Consider the following 17907-nt stretch of genomic DNA (forward strand, 5'->3'; position numbering starts at 1 on the left):
GCTTTTTTTTTGTATTGCTTTAAAGATAAAAGATTAGCCTTTTTTTGTGCCGGTCAGCAGAAGACTTGGGGGACAATGTTTACATCACATTTGATTTTTGTATGTAACCACATTGTGAAACAGTGTTACTGCTTTGGAACTCTAAAATTTAGATAGATACTCTGCAGCATTCTAAGTTGCAAATTATAGTGAAGCTGTTATCATTTGGTTTGCTTGGCTTTTAGTTTTAGTTATTTCAAACAGTAAACTTGAACATAGGGTGCTTTTGTTTTGCTCCTGTATCCCTTTTTTCTTGATATCTATGTTCAGTGTATAAGTTTTAGATTTATACTCTTTTACAGGGTATGTACACATTTATGTATTTTTAGAAGATATTTTCACTGCCATTCAGAAAAGAATGGTGGCATGAGTTCAATGTCAGCTCTGGTTACATACAGGATCTCTTTCAAAATGTTTGCAAGAATAAGACAGTAATTAGGTAATTAACAATTGGAGAGGGGAGCAACAAATAGAAACGGTGCATGTTTTTCATGAAGGCATATAAGTTTGATATTACTGAGCCAGCAATTATGTTTATGCAAGGCTTGATGATTGCAGCCAATAGATTAGAAGTGGATAGTTTGACTGATTTCTATGGCTGTTGTAGTGAATGTAATATTGTTGATCCGTTTCCAGGGTGCAGTAAGGCAGGTCTTATGAGAAGACTACAGTCTTGAATTGTATCTGTTGTTTGTTTATGTGTGTGTGTGTGTGTGTGTGTGTGTGTGTGTGTATGTGTGTAAAAAAGTGTATCTTTTCTAGAGACAAAAAGAGCAAGAAACCCTGAAGGCATGTTCAGGAAGAAGAAAAGAAAAGGCAGTTCTCAAGAAACGAAAGAGCACTCCTAGAACTAAAAACATAAACCAAGTGAGCAAAAATGTAAATGGTTGTGTAAAACTTCTGAAGTGGTTTCCAGCAAAGAGCTTACTCAGCAGGGTACAATAACATGAACTGTACAAAGACTAGAGGACAATTGATGAATATTTCAGTGGCCTTTTGGTATTCCACCAGATAACATTACAAAATGGATGCTGGCATGAAAAGTGCAGATGGAAGGAATGGAGAAATGCATACCTTTCTTCAATTTTCCTGTTGCACTGTCTTATATTCCTTTTTTATATTGCTCTTTCCTACTGCTACTGTGGAATAAAAACAGAAACTACTGGAATACTATATATAGCAAGCAAAAAAAAAAAAGAAAAAAGAGAAGAAAAAGATATTCGCATGCTTTTATTTTCATGCTGGTTTCTGATTGTTTGAAATGTGTGAAAATTTCACCACTGCGGAAATTTCTCCTATTACAGTATGCCTTCCTCATAGTGAGGTGTAGAATATGCCAGTTCTTGATAATTCACTCTACCAAGAGTACCCTACCCTACCCTACCATACCAAACCACCAGATCTCTGTTACATTGTACACTTCACGTGTTGTTGGGAAATATGAAGCTACAGCTTTTGTGTGGGAAAAAAAATGGTTTAAAGGGGCTGTACAGTACTGGTTGAGGTAAGGGATTCGTGTTTTGAACATTTCTAAGTGAGATAATGAGAAACCTCTGACAATATGAAATATGAAAGAGCATGTAATTTTAAAGAGGATTCAATGCTTATTTGATGAAAATTGGTTTTGAAATGGCCGACATATCCAAAAAAGTGATGATAATAAAAGGCGACATGCCACAACTTTATTAGGATCGCTTTGTTTCACCTTGTTTTTGGATATCTCAGCCATTTCAAAACCGATTTTCATCAAATCAACTTTTGATACCTTTTAGAAATGCATGCTCTGTGACATCTCATAGAGTAGTTTCTGAATATCTCGCAAAATGTTAAAAGCTAAATCCTCACCTCGACCAGAACTGTACACACCCTTTAAACATTCTTTTCCTATCCGATATTTCCAGTAGAAAGTAATGCTTAACCATTCATGTAACCAGTGCCTTTATTACTGTGGTGATAAATTTGTTCATTGATCTCTTGGTAGTGACAGCATAATTCTCAAAATCTCTGTATGCTGTAGATACTGTTTTTATTTTTTTTTAAAATTAACTTGAACATCATCATCCAAAGCAGTCAGCAAAGTTTGACAGTTTCTAAAATTTGAGTCTTCACAAATGTTGAACTAAACAGGTCCTTTAACAGGAATGATTATAGCATTATTCAAGTGCATAAATTTGCATTTACGTGTAGTTCATACATAATGCCCTCTTATTTTTTAGCCTTTTAGCGACACTCATTTTGCTCTGACATATGTGACCCGCTACAACAAAATGATCCTAAAGTCGGGGGAGGTCGATTATTTGAAAATTGCATGACACAATTCCCTAATCTTTCTGCTTTAAATTGATATATAACATGTCTTATAAAAATAATCGGCTGCGGAGATATCAATATTTAAAAGAGCGCATGTCAAGACGTCTGGGAAATCACTGTTTCGAGAAAAGCGCCCTAAAAGTTCTCCTTGCGACGCAATCACAATCAAGAGACACACAAGTCAGTATTCACCTCCGGACAATAGAAGTTAAGCCCTAGCAACCCCCGAAATGCTCATTCAAACACAGCGTCGGCGGTCTCCTCACCGACCAATCAGTGACCAGGATGTCAGGAGAAGCGGCTGGGCATAGCGCACCCCACCAGCAGGCACCAGTCGACTGGACAGTGTGCGAGCTTCACGCTTCGGTTAGCGGCAAGCAGCAAACTGACCGTTGAGATCACTCTGGTCGTTGTTAGGGGCGGAGCCTATGTGTGGCGCTCAATCCAAATGTTCGAACCAGTTTCTGCTTCGTTGAAACGCCAAAAAAACATGGCCCAGAAAAACGCTATTTTTTGGTCTTTCCTTTCATCATTTTGCTTCAAAATTTCGACAGATGATAGAAGACATGTCAGACTCTAATAATATGTCAAATTCAGAAAGTCGTAAGTTTTGACCAATTTTGATGCTCTAACTTCAAACTCGATTTTCACGGCTTCGACCGTGCGCGACTTTAGGACCATTTTGTTGTAGCGGGTCACATATATTCACAAAATATACTTAGTATCACAACAATTTAGATGTCATATATATGAATGTGATGTCAGCAATACTGAATCTGAAATATTCAACACATACAAGAGTCTCCTTGTACAGTTTACATGTCAGCTAGTGGTATCGGTGGCTGATGTAGTGCACGTAGGCTGCAGTATACAGGATCAAATGATACTTGCGTTAACTTTCAAAAGTCATTTGATGTATTCCCTAGAGTAATGTTTCCAGAATCAGTGCATTTTGCATCATGAGCATCTCCTTTTTAAAGTAGGCGAGTCGTGGGAATGGCCCATTTCTCCATTTACCTCGGCAGCATAATCTCAGAGCCATAAATACAAAGCAGCATGCTGACTGGTTTGAAGCTGCGGGAATCCGCGCAGTAAATGGCCACTTTGTTTGCGGGTGCTAAATGTGGAAGTAGCGATTATGTCCCCGCCCCGCAGCCTTGATAGAAGAAATCCCCACAGCTGTGGAGAGGATTTGGAAAGTACCATCAAGAATTTTCAAAACGCCGTCGGCAGAGAACTGAGAGATTTCCAATTGCACTCCAATTGTAATCTGTTTGTGACCCAGTATTGCATGAACTTGGTCGATAGGCACTTGTTGGCTCTGCTAAGTTTACACTAGAGCTCTCTTAGATCTGGAAAATGCGTCACAACTTTTTAATGATAAATTACCATCTTTATACACTCAAGATGTACAGTGTACCATCAAATATCGGGGGCTTGTGCAATACTCTCGTTTCAAATAGGCAGTTTCTTGAATAGACAATGAAATCCCACACTACTTGTCTTGGTATGCTTACAGTGTATTCCAAAAATGTTTTGAAACACACATCTTCTGCAATATATGAACGGGTACATAAATTTAGTTGTGTTTCATCAATATCTTGTGTATGTTGAGTTACTTTAATTTGAATGAGAACGATGCTGACAGTAGTAATTACAATCTATTCATTAATTATTTCACCCAGATTTTGTTTTCGTAACTGCACAAATTAACATTTTCTCATACAAGTTCACATTTTAGTAGTAACATTAGATATACCTTGACCTTTGATATGCAGTTGATGATAAAAAAGCCCCCACTTGGTTCAACTTTCATTGCACTTTCACTAATGATCGTCATAGTGCATTCTTGTGTGAATGAACTGTTCCATTAAAAGCTTCCTTTCTTTTTTTTTGGGGGGGGGGGGGCAGAAAGAGACAGAAATTGCCTTAACAAATAACTATAATTGGCTTCATGTTGTCGTAGTTCTTCTATGGTGCAGGTCTGAAAACTTTCCACAGATACACAATAAGCAAAGCAGGTAGTACCAATGAATTACGTACGTAGTTCATTGAATACATGAGAAAATTCAGAAAATTTGATGAACTCATATGTGTCTATCTCCAGTTAGGAGTCTTTCCTTGAGATCATCGGATTGAGATCCACAAAATGTGTGGGATCCTTGTCAAAATTGACTGAAATGCAAGTCGTGGCTCACCTCTGAGCAGGGAGGATTTGATGTCTGACTCAAACAAAGATGCATTGCCCCGCCCCGACATAGGAAGCCCCATGTCCCGAAACTATTCTGCTGTGTCTTAATGGCTTAATGACATTTGCATAAATGAGAAGATCATTTGATTAAGTCACCCTTGACAATAGCGGCTACCTTTCGTCATTCTCGTTTTGTGGCGTACTCGGTGATGCTTTACTGGGTAATAATTCGCCGTTGTTGTTGATGTTGTTGTTGTACCATGTACGGTGATGCACTTTGAAGCGTAATAATTGAAGTTTTCAGCCTTCACCTGTCGTAATATCTCAATTTGTCAAATTAGGCAGCCTGATCAAAGCGATATTTCCAGCTCCCTCTCCCCAGTCAGTCTGATTACGTCTGTAGTGGCTACGTACGTCATGTGGATCTGCGAGTATTGGCGGAGTTGTAGCAAAAAAAAAAAAACTGTACTGTTTCTACACATGCACCTGGGATATCTGGTCATCATTGGTTTGATACTAGTTTGGTTGTTGCAGAAGAGATGAACTACTGTCATTGTATATCTTGTTACAGTGTATTTTACACATTAAAGGGTAATTTATCCCAAATTTGTATGCGGATTGAGTGAGTGCAGCTATCTTAAAATAGTAGAACATGTCATAAGTTTAGGAAAAAATCACACTACATGTAGATCCATTTTAAAGTTATGAGTCTTTAACCCTCTGCGTACCACATTATATCACCTGCTCATAGTTTTTTTGTGTGTGAACCTTGTGCCCATTTGAATCTTTGGCACAGAAAAGGTTAAAGTTCTCATGCTGCCATCACTGGATAAGAAGACTATTTACAGTGTGTTTAATGTCACATTCTAAAGGACAAGGATATTTGCAATGCATATCACTTCCTTTAGATACAAGTATGAAGAAAATATATAGAAAATTCCACAGATATACTCAAATAATTTGTTTATGAAAATTGCACATTCCTTCAACCTGTTACTGACATAATGCCATGAGGGTAATATCATTCCCCAGCCACCTGAAAAAAGGTATAAAATCAAGTGCTCCTTCATTATGCTCTCTAAAAAAAATTGAGTGAAAATTTTCACTCTTGAAGGAGTGAATACAAAAAGGAGTGAATTTAGAGTGAAATTGGAGTGAATTTTGAGCGAAAATGTTCATTTTCACTCGTTTTAGAGTAACCTTAGGGATCACTCCAAAATCTTCGAGTGATCCTTGAGGTCACTCCAATATGAAAGTGAAAATGAACATTTTCACTCAAAATTCACTCCAATTTCACTCTAACTTCACTTTTTTTTTTTGTATTCACTCCTTCAAGAGTGAATTTTTTCACTCGATTTTTTTTTAGAGAGTGCTAGCAAGTCTAAAATATGTTGAACTTTCTTCATGTTTTCTAAATATTGTTGTTGTACTGTGACATAACAAATTGTTGTAGTAGTCTTAAATAAAATAGAATTCCTCCAACTCATGTATTAAGATTCTATCCAATATGCATACCACACAGATAACTCTATTGCATGGTTGCATCTTTTGAAGTTTCAACAGATTTAGGAACTAATGTTAGAGGCACCTAGATGAATTTGATGAATACTTGTGTACTAGTTATTCATTTCTTTTTTCATCAAGTGTTGACCCAAGCTACATTAATTTGCTATGACATACATGTAGTTTACAGCATCCGTATATTGTAAAATATTCACTTATAAATATGTATTCATTTATTCATTTAGGAATATTTATGTGTTAATTTACTTTCAATGACTCTAATGACTTACAGGAGATACCAGCAATTTTTATTTATTTGTTTGTTTGTTTGGTGTTTTTTTTAGGAACCATGAAAAATGACTCATGGATTTGCTGGCTTTGTTTTTGTTTTTGTGGGTTTTTTTTTCCCACAAAGACATGTGTCATGAAAAGATGTTACAAGCTGTAATTTTGTTCAGGATGTGGTCAGCCATTATGGACTTCAGACTGTGAATTCTTCAGACTGTGAATTCTTCAGACTGTGAATTCTTCAATGCCAACTCTGTATCTTTCATCGAGGTTTTACAATGTACTTGTCATCGGAAAGTCGGTTACTTTCACTTTCATAACATTGGAGAAGCAATTTATACATTTTTTAAAGAAGTACCAACTATGATGTGGAACTACACACACACAAAAAAAAAAAGAAGAGGAATGTACTGGTATTCAATGATGATGCACATACAATGTAGAACACAAAGCACACAGATGCACATACAATGTAAAATTACTAACAGTAAATGACTAAAATTGTGCCATCAGAAAGGCCATCTGAAATAAATGGAAGCTACAGGCTACTCAGTTAACGAGAGCCTCGCAACCACACTCCTACCAGGTACCATATTCGAGAACTGAATCGCATCGCCATTCGTTCTTCCCAAGAACTGTAAGGAACTGGAATTCCCTGTCGTCAGAAATTGTTTCAGCGCCATCTGTGGGATCATTTCGAAACCGTCTAACGGTTGATCACAGTGGCTAGTATTTTCGTCAAATTTTCTATGTGCTTGTAAATATCTGTAAATAAATTGTATTATAATGTAAATAGCACCAGTCTGCAAGAATCTTCAGTCTATTGAAGGAGGCAGACTTAATCAGAAGAAGAAGAAGAAGAAGAAGCAAATTCTGTTTCTTTGTGGACCTAATATTTTGTGCTTGATTGTATTTTGAAGGTGGACCATCGATCGACAAACTTCTCCCTGGGGACGAGATTCTGAAAGTTAACGGGGAGGACGTGAAAAACAGCGATCGTCAGTACATCATCGACAAGATTCGGTAAGATCTTACGAAACACAAACCTTGACTTCTACGCAGTCTCCAGTGCTTGTTTGGGATGCCGCAGGAGTTAAGAGCTTGTAGTTGTTGCACTGAAGTGACTGTCTTGATCAAATGAGGTCAGCAATTGAGTCATTTATATCCCCCACCTGATTTCAATGCATGGGCCTGCACATCACAATAAAACTTTAACCCATTCCAGATATCACTGAAAGCCTCAGAATCTCTACTGTATTTGTAGCATGCATTTACCGAAGAAATGTGTGGCTTGATGACACATTATGTTTAATAAATATGTAACAGGGATTGATGCAGACAATGGTACAAGTATACTGGGTATATTCTGTAGCAGGTTAGGTTGGGCTCAATTGTACCGGATGGAATACACCGTATGTGCAATGTTCATGCGGCTTTGTCAGCAGTATTGAAGTCTGTTAGCTAATATTTTAATACTTCTTTATCGTTATCTCGATAGGGTCTTTCAATTATACTCAAGGCTGCAATTTAGTTTTGAGTCTGTTGATTTTTCTGCCTTCAGGAAGATGAATATTATGCAAGTTTCTATTAAATTGTATGAAGAATGTTTCTTGTTTAATCATTTAAAGTGAATGGGGATGTGCCTTGGAAATCGTGCTGTGATATTGTATTTCTAAAGTCACTTTCCCACCTATTTGGAGTCCTGATGGAACAGCGGTGACTTTACTCTTGTTTCATTCATATGTTTTATTGAGTTAAGCTATAAATCTTGGCCACCCATTCCATGAAATGCACAGACACCCACTGACAGGCAGGCAGACACACAAATACACAGACAGTCATATACCCATACTATATGAATACACAAACAGGTAGACACACAGATACACAGACAGATAGACATACAGATTAAATACAGACTAGTAGACACACAGATATAAGAAGACAGGTGGACACACAGATACGCAGACAGATAGACTATTAAATGTGCACAGAGATATGCAGACAGGTAGATGCACAGATATACAGACAAGTAGACACAGATATACAGATAGGGAAACATACAGATACACAGACATGAATAAACACACAGACAGACAGAGACATACAAACAAACACAGATATACAAGCAGGCAGACATGTACATGTAGATTATACAGACAGACAGACACACAATGCGTCCACACACACACACACACACACACATAGTATACACACAGTCATGCAGACTGACGCAAGTAATACTTGCTGGAGAATTCTTGTTTGAAGTGAAATTATTACTTGGCACTGAAATGAAGTGCAATTGGTTGTCCCTGGGAATTCACACAAAATCTATGGGCACCGATATTTTTACCGCATGAAATCAGCAAGTGAGTGACTTATGCAATAACTTTTTAATTATTAGTCACACAAGAGTCAATAAACGGGGGTGGGTAGTGAGCATGCAATGTGGATTCAATATAATACAGCCATATGGCAACATGTACACACATGAACACATGGTGTCAAATAATCAGTTTTTATATTGAAACCAACAGCTCTGACATGAGTAACTTACGCCAAACTGGCTTCTGTCACGTACGCAATCACGCACTACCCTTTTTATGCTATTATTTTGTTTAAACTTTGGTATTTGTCCGTGAAATTTTGCCATCTGCAGACTGTAGGATTATTATTGTCGGTAGCGACAATCATAAATCAAAGGAAAATAAGCGAAGCAGCCCTTAGAGGCATCAGTTATGGCTTGCTGCGTGATTTTGCAATTGTGATTGATGAGTTCCATGCACGTGAGGAATATGCACGTGTTACTTGTAGATTTGTATGAGGATTGTGTTAATATCATTGCTTGCGATATTTCTTCATACTGGATTGCAATTCTTTGATGGTTTAAAAAAAAAACAAGAAGAAATCTCTCCAACCTCAAATGATGACATGGATATTACTGTGATGATGTCATCACTTCAACTGCAAGTGCTTTCAAATTTCTCGCTTTTGCAATCATTGCTGTGACTGCTACATGTACTTCTGCTTCTACGAAATACTGGCCTCTGTATTTCATTACTGAAGATAGTATGTGTGTGTACCAGATACTGTACATACTGTACACTAAATCATGTGAGGACAATATATTGTTATGTTGACTGAATTATCTTGTCATTTATGATGTATGCTTGGGGGGGGGGGGGAATGCAAGTGGTTCATACATTTGTTTTGATATTTTGTTGTGTGCCCTGTGTTCAAGCATCCCTGTCAATTTCAGGTGCAAAAGGTTACAGAACGTCACACCCTGCTGACCCTTTTTTATGAATGAAATGGATGAAAGAATTCCGGCGATGTGTGTATGTAGGTTTGTGTATAATTTTTCTCACAATGTGTTGTGTACAGGATGCATTAAGTACACTGTATACCTGCCCTTCTGACGGATAATAGTGCATAGAATTGACTCTTTTGCATGCAGGACTAAATGGATTGTGGTCTCACTGGCATTGAAGAACAAATGTATCATTATTCATGCCAGTGTGCTTGTTACAATGAGGTTTAGAAACATTTCCTTTGATGGTATTCTCAAGTCATTTATTCAGTGTTGTATGTAAGGCAGAGCTCTTTGCCATCTACTGTAGATTAAATACCTGCTTGTCATGGCTAAGCGAAGGTTATCCACATGGTTTCATACAAATTTCTGTCATTCATAATTTATGATAGCCTACCAGACTATAAATCAGCATTAAAAATGATGCACCTGCTCCGACCAACTCATTTTCCATTTCTGTGTTGCAAGACAAGAAAGGATAAAATGGCACATGCACCAATCTTTTACAGGGGATCTTTTAGATAATAAAGAATCCCATGCCAATAAACTATGTGCTATTCATTCCAGTAGCAAAGGGAAGACTTTTTATATAATGCAGTTTCTGTAATAGCGAGTGTTCGAATTCTCTGCATGCTTTGTTTACAAAAAAAATTGCCATAACAACCACAAAGCTTACCAGAGGCTTGCTCTACCTAGCAACAACTGATCAGTGCTAAGACTTAAGAGATGCCTCATTGAGATGCCTGCCTAAAAACTTAGAGGTTGTACAGACAAAAGAAGAAATTGATACCAAAACGGTATTGCTATATGATGGATTTATATGTGTTAACACTAACTAACAAATCGCTGTATATCATGTAACAAAATGAAGGTCAGAACATTGTTTCGAACTATAGAACTCTATTACAAATCACCTTTCGGTGTGTGCCTGAATGTGTGGCGTCCATAGAATGGTGTAACCGGCCCGGACGCAATGCAAATGTGCATGAGAAGCGACCTTTCCTCTCACTTTGTTGAAAGTCAAATCATGCGCACTCCATGGATGAGGGCCAGGTAGGGGCTAGCAACGACAATACAAAATGTAACAACATGTGCAGTGGAAAACTGCACATCTACACTGTATACAATTGTGTGTGTGTTTGTGTGTGTGTGTGTGTGTGTGTGTGTGTGTGTGTGTAGGTAATTGATCGAAATATATGTCTAAACTAGCAGCACCCGTGGAAATCCACGGGTCTGAGGGGTTTTATTTTTTTTCTCATAATACGATTTTGCACATTTTTATTGAAGAAATAAAAAGAAGAGTCTTCTCATTCTTTCGTTAATTGTGCTGTCTTCTAAATGACCACCCTTCCCAGAAATTTTATAATACATTTTTGTAGTATATGCCAGGCGATCCGGTCCATTAATTGGTAGGGATCATTCCCGCCACTACTTGCTTTTATTATAGAACTTGAGTTTCGAGGGGTTATTTGCACCCGTTGAAGTCCAACAGTTGTCTTGTTGCCCCTCACCCCTCCCCCCCCTCACGCACACACACATTTCCACCTCCGCAGGGCAAAAAACAAAAACATTCAGGGAAAAATTACCAAAAACGCAAATGAGATTCCCCGAAAGTTCTGCCCACAGGTTGTTCCCGTCGAAACGGGAAGATATTAACACTATGACTTTGATTACCCCCTGCTCTTGCATCCACGCGGGCACCCGCGGGAATCCACGGCTGGTCTCAAGGCCTCGGTTTGTTTTGTGTTTTTTTTTTCATGTTTCTTTTCCCCACGTTATGAGAGAAAAATAAGATATTTTCGTCTTCATAATTTTGCTCCCTCCTTGTTGTTTTTAATCACCAAAACTTGGCTTGATATATCATATTAATATAGAACTACATCTGCTTCAGATTGTACATTATCATAATTAATATTAGGCCTATAATTATTGCTCCTATTATTGTTATTATTATATCATTATTATCATTATCCTTATCATTATTATTATTATTATTATTATTATTATTATTATTATTATTATTATTATTATTATTATTATCATTGTTATTATTTGGGGAGGGGGAGATCATAGTCATCAGGTTTAATAGGCACCCGTGGGAGTAGGTTCTCACGACCTTGTATTTTTTTTCTTTAATATTTTTCCCATGTTATGGAAGAAAGAAGAATATATACATCACTGCATTCGTCTTCATTTGCTCCCTCTTTTTTTTGTCACCAAAACTTGGTTTGATAGACCATAGAACCACACATTCTATTTCCACTTGCAATTTTAAAAATAGGCGGTCGGCAAAGCGAGGTTTTCCTCTACGTCCGCTCATCTTATGAATATGTATGAGTACAGCAGCTCTGCAGTAAACGAATGGACACAGCTGCGCGTGTAATCTGATATGTAAGGGTACGATCGGCAAATATATTTAGCCGCGTCCTAAACAGTCTGCGTACAATGACACCGGACTTGAGAGCAAACGGCGAGCAAACTAAATGACGTACCTGAGCTGCATATAGTATTCTGCAGTTGTGCAAAATACAATTACATAACCAACGTTCGTTGTTTTCATTTGGGGACGCCAATAATGGCGAACTGTACGTAAATGCCCTTGTAGTCCATATCACGCACACACAGATTCGTGTAACCATCGTCAATACATTCAGTACGCGTAACAGGCGGAGGCAAAGGTACATCACAGAACTATATACACACAGTGTAGAGTGTGTATAGAGTTCTGCGAGGTACATTGTGTGTGTGCGTGCGCGTCCGCCGGAAGATGTCAGAGATTTCGCTGCACCATCATCTTTAGTATCCCCCAGTGTCTCTGCAAGCTAAAAGATGGAAGATCGAGAAAGCAGGAGGCCAGCGCAGGTTCCGTGAATATTGAAACGCTCGGCTCTTTCGTCACGCACAAAAATGCATTATGCATGTAGCTAATTAATTTTTCTTTTTCGTCCGCGACGTCGACACGGAGGCGGAGAGGGGACGAAACCCACGCCATTCGATGTAGGATACTCTCCTGCGGCCGACGGCACCGGTCGCAACTGCCCGGAGCCGACGGCTCGGGAGGAGATAGAGAAACCAGCAACGCCGAAATAAAACAGGAAATACATTAAGGCCGCGACAACAACAACAACTTCGAGTATTATAGTATAGGATGTTCCCTACATGTAGGTTATTTCCATAGGCTGATTTCATTCCATTACATTTCTTTATTGAGATTCACTGTAAACTTTTTGGGTCTGAACAGGGGGTGATAGACTATTTCTGCCATTTATTCAAATTCAATGGATGCTTTTTTCACATAAGATTGCCGTAACAACCACAAAGCTTACTGGAGGCTTGACCTACAAAGTGTACCTTGCAATACTGTAAAACGAGGAATGTTCGTGTGCAATTTAATTTCGCGAATTTCGCGAGCGCAAAGATTCGCAAAATTAAAATGCACGCCAAATTTCTTGTTTACACTATACGCATTGAATGCCAGTGGCAATTCGCGAAAATTTCATGCCACGAAAAAGGCCGTCGGCTCCAATTCGCGAAAATTTTGTGCCGTGAATATATCATGTTTTACAGTACGGTAACTAATAAATTTCTCAGTGAATTCCGGCCGAAGAAACTTAATTGAAGGAAGCAGGTGAAGAAAATGGTTCGTTACTAGGCTGTAGGAAAGGAAACATCCCTGAATTCTTATACATTACAGAAACAGTCTGTTGCATGAATAAGGTTACTGACAGAGATGAAATCATATTTTTATGATATGCAACCTGCAAGGAGGGCTACAACTAAGGATTCTGGGATACTCTCATAGTCATGCCTCTCGTAGAGGTGTGGTGACCATTTTCAGAGAGATCATATTGTATGCCCTATAATCGAATGCTTTCAGTACTGAAATTGTGTGTGTTTTTAAATATTCTAGATTCCCTGTGCCATTGATATCCTTAGCTCCAAACAGATGTTGGTCATATAATTTGATATCACAAAGATTTTAGTATCACAAAGATTTCGATATCTCAAAGATTATGATATAGCACAAAGATCCGGATAGGCGTAAGACAAATTTAACAGTCATTTGCTCAAAGCGAGTTTTTCAAAGCAGAGTGTCAAGCAGATACGTGTCTGTCAACATCGAAATGTCGTCAATATCATAATGTCAAATTTTCCATATTCTAATCACCCCCTTGTTCCAAACACCGCTACGCTGCAGGTATTCGACGGATCAAATTGAGCTGAGTGTAATTCAACCTTACATCGACAAGACGGGCCTTAAGTCTTCGTTCCTCAGCGCCACCAAGAAGCAGAAACTGAAAGCCAAACCGCCACGGGTGCGCTTCGCCGAGAATGTCAACACGTTTCCCTCCAACTCGGTGAGTCACTAGGGACATCTTGCTCAGCTGAATAGCTGATGGCAGTTTCCATTTTAAGACACACACAAAAAAAGTAAAAGGACCAGACGCTGAATAGAGAGTCTTGGAATAGACAAAAAAAAAAATTAAACAGATGTCACATTCTATTCTTGCTGTGCATCGTTATGTTGCATCATTCGACTCCGCCCTTGAAATCTAGCCATGTTGTTCAAAGGGATTTATCTCAAAGGAATACTGATAAAGACTGAAAAGTTCAATGCAAATTGTAGCTGTGTATTCTAATGAGTGAAAGTTTTACACAATGTTGCCAACCACTGGTTTATTAAAGTTGAAGTTTCATTCATTTCCCTTGCTGTACATGTCAGTGTTTTTGTTTTTTTTTACGAGAATTTTCCCAAAATGTTTAAGATCTCATTAAGGGGTACTGTATGCGCCATATATTTTATAGTAAGTCTGATTGTTTTTTTTTGCGAATCGGGACCTCCCAACAATATTGCAAATGATTTTTTTAAAAAGTTCACGACATGGAGTGCAGTAATGAATTAAGAAATGTATGTTTGCGTGTCGCATTCAAGTTGGGATCAGAGTTAATATTTTTGTGTATTGTTAGATTTACGAATAGCACCAGACTTGCAAAATTCGCAAAAATGAAAGCCTGCCAAAATATATAATATATAAAGTATTTCGAATGGTGATAGAATAAAGAGAACATGTACAGGGAAAAGCCTTGTAAGTATTTAAGTTAGTGAAGATGCTATGTTTATTTCATGTATTGAAGTAAATGTTTATTTCTCTTTTACAGCCAAAGATTCCTCCCAGTCTGGTGTACTTGCCAAACGTCCTCAAGGTGTACTTGGAGAACGGCCAGACGAAATCATTCAAGTACGACAATGATACGACAGTCAAGGTAAGATTTAAATCTACTCACTGCGTAGTTTCATTCGCACGAAGTTCCTAATCTTAAAGATAAACACTAAGTTTCAAACTTCAATGATTAGCGCAACGTTTGACCCCATGTAGACACACTAAAAAGTTAGCAATCCTAGAGATAATTTGATGATTAGAACCACAAGATTTCATAGGGTTTACACTCCATGAGCCACAGGAGGTCCTCAATCATAGTATAGCATCATATGGACATATTAATCAATGAACTGGATAGTTAGCATGACCTTCCCATGAACCCCATCCCCCCACCCCCCTTAGTTCCCAAGACAACCTGCTGTGTGTTTTTTTTTAAATGTAAACCTTAAATCAGACAGATAAGAAAGCTGAAGAAAATGAAAACACAGACCCTTGATTGACAATAGTCATTTTCGTTAATACTGTTCTGTGTCTGTTGTTTGTGTTGGCGTCTGATTTACATTTTGTGCAATTGCAGGAAGTGTTGGAGAACCTGCGGGATAAGCTGGACCTGAAATGCCTGGAGTACTTTTCCCTGGTAGTAGGAGACGTCCGGATCCCCTCCCAGCACAAGTTCATCATACTGCAGGAACATGAGGCTTTGCGACAGGTGAGTCTGGGGAAAGAGACTAACTACTCCTCTCTATGCCGTAGGATACCATAAAAAAGGGAAAGTTTCCCATGACTAATTTTTCACGCTCCACCAGGTGAGATGAATTTCACATGGTTTTAATTCCATGGAATCAAAACGTAAAATAGTTTTACATGAAAGGAGCAAAAAAAAAAAATGCTTGCTCTTATTTTTGCAATAATTTTTTGTCTCACGAAATGCATGAAAATTTTCCCAACAGTGAAAATTTCCACATACAGTTAATTTGAATGAGAGTAAGAAGAACAAAATGACCCTTTTAGTGTAGTTTGATATATTTAACTTTGATATTCAATCAGCTTTTGGGTCAGCCATGTATCATCTGTGACCAAAAGAAAAAAAAAATTGAAGTTGTACTTACAGTAGTTTACAAGGATATCTGCAGATCCCAAGAGTTTGAGAATTGATTGTCAAGAAAAAACAACAAATAAACGTTAATAGCCGGTGGTTTGGAATATCCTGGTCTAATTCTATCTCATGGTTTTGAAATACGTAGGTGAGGATGGGAGTGACTTCAAAATGCAACTTCATCTTCAGTTACTGCAGGGACGTGAAGCTCACCTACGAATTATCAAGTTTCGGCCTTTGTAATCTTAATGCCACAGTTGATACAGTGTAAATGGCTGATCTTGAACAGTACGGCAGCTGTCTTTTGCATGTAAAATATTTTTTTTTAGTTATGCCCTCTCCTTTTTGTTCCAGGCGATCACCAATTTATAGATATATAAATATACAGTATCTCGTTCGGTAGCATTCAATATCGCCTGACGAGTACCTGCCGGACTCGCCTGACAAGTAATCTGCCCGATTTCACCCCCAGATTGCAGACAGACCAGGCAGTCAAAACTGGAAGTGTATGCTGAGGGTCACTTATGTCCCATGTGATGCCTACGATCTCCACACTGAGGACCCCAATGCCTTCGAGTACTTCTACCAGCAGGTCAGTCAGCAGTGAGAGAGTAGTACTGTAAAAGCTGTTATTTTAACGAATTTTGCTAATTACTGTCGGGCCACAAATTCAACAACACAGGAAAAATATTGCCTCCTGATCTTCATTGCATAAAGTGGAGGAGTAAACAGACAGGCATTTGAGTGCATTAATGATAGCCTTGATGTGAAATCACAAAAAACATCATCTTGCAAAAATGTCTGTGACCTCCTCATTTGCAAATATATGTGTACCTGAAAATAACAGATTTTACATAATATAATCTAACAAAGATATTAGGTAGAGCAATGGGTACAATGACCAGCACAGATTGGTCAGTGTTAGAATATTCACACTATGAAGTTGGTCGAAGCAAGAAGAGGGTACTTCACCATTGGGTTGGTCACATAGTGAGAGCGCCTACAGTGAAAAGGTTTGCCACGAGGAAAAGTACTAGTAATTCTGCAGAGAGGTGTTACGAAGTACAGAGGGTTCTCACCCAAGCAACAGATTTGTTGGAGTGTTACCACCTGTACTAACTAAATAGGTTGGTCACACTAAAGAAGACTCTTATAGAGAAATTGATCTCAGTATATAGAACTTTACCACACAGATAGTCAATGCCAGAGCACCTGCACCAGCTTGTTAGTCACATCAAGTAGACCTTTACCCAGGGGCTGGTCACAGTGAAGAGAACTTAACCTGCCTGTTGGTCATAGTATGACCATGTTTGCTACTTACAAGTTGGTCATAGAAAAGATTCATTCCGTGAACAGACTAGTCATGGTAAAAAGTGCTATTCCCATCTACTGTGTGTCCATAGTAAAGAATGCTTTCACTAGCAGGATATAGGAGAGAGTAAAACCCAGCTGCTGTGTGATGTCTGCAGTACTTTTTAAAATTAACCAACTATGCTCTCATGTAGAAGACTTGCCACTTTGTTTTTAACTGTGATGCCAGGGAAGTGAATCTCTGTGATGTTTGAAATTAGTGCTCCGTTTCATTTTTTGTCCCCGCCGAACGAGTTCGAGCAGGGGACTATGAAACGGGCTCCGTACGTGTGTGTGTCTGTGCGTCCGTGCGTCCGTCCGTCCGTGCGTCCGTGCGTCCGTCCGTGTGTGCGTCCGTGTGTGATCAAAATGTTCAATTTGCTACTTCTCTGTCATTTATGAGCCAATTTTGATTCTGTTTGCTTTATATGATAGCACTACATGGGAGCTTTAACACTTCTACACAGAATTTCAGTTGTGACCTTTGACCTTGACCTTTGACCTATATTGTACATTTGCTACAAAATGCTACTCCTTCGCCATTTCTAACCCGATTTCGATTCCGTTTGCTTTAAGTGATGGCACTAGGTGAGGGCTTCAAAACTTCTACACAGAATTTTGACCTTTGACTTCTTTGACCTTTGACCTTGATTTTTGA

General features: G+C 38.5%; 1 protein-coding gene across 1 annotated transcript in view; it reads left to right on the top strand.

Annotated features, from left to right (window-relative positions):
* Positions 1–17907, top strand: part of LOC139718307 (uncharacterized) — a 78733-nt gene that overhangs the window by 36288 nt on the left and 24538 nt on the right. Inside the window, exons 5-9 of the mRNA XM_071629790.1 lie at positions 7252–7354; positions 13840–13999; positions 14802–14906; positions 15381–15512; positions 16372–16491. Of these exons, the coding sequence (XP_071485891.1) occupies positions 7252–7354; positions 13840–13999; positions 14802–14906; positions 15381–15512; positions 16372–16491 (620 nt within the window). The remainder of the gene's footprint in view (positions 1–7251; positions 7355–13839; positions 14000–14801; positions 14907–15380; positions 15513–16371; positions 16492–17907) is intronic.

The sequence above is a fragment of the Diadema antillarum genome, unplaced genomic scaffold (genome assembly GCF_040938485.1).
Source record: "Diadema antillarum isolate AM-2024a unplaced genomic scaffold, OU_Dant_1.0 scf00000092, whole genome shotgun sequence".
Taxonomy (NCBI): domain Eukaryota; kingdom Metazoa; phylum Echinodermata; class Echinoidea; order Diadematoida; family Diadematidae; genus Diadema; species Diadema antillarum.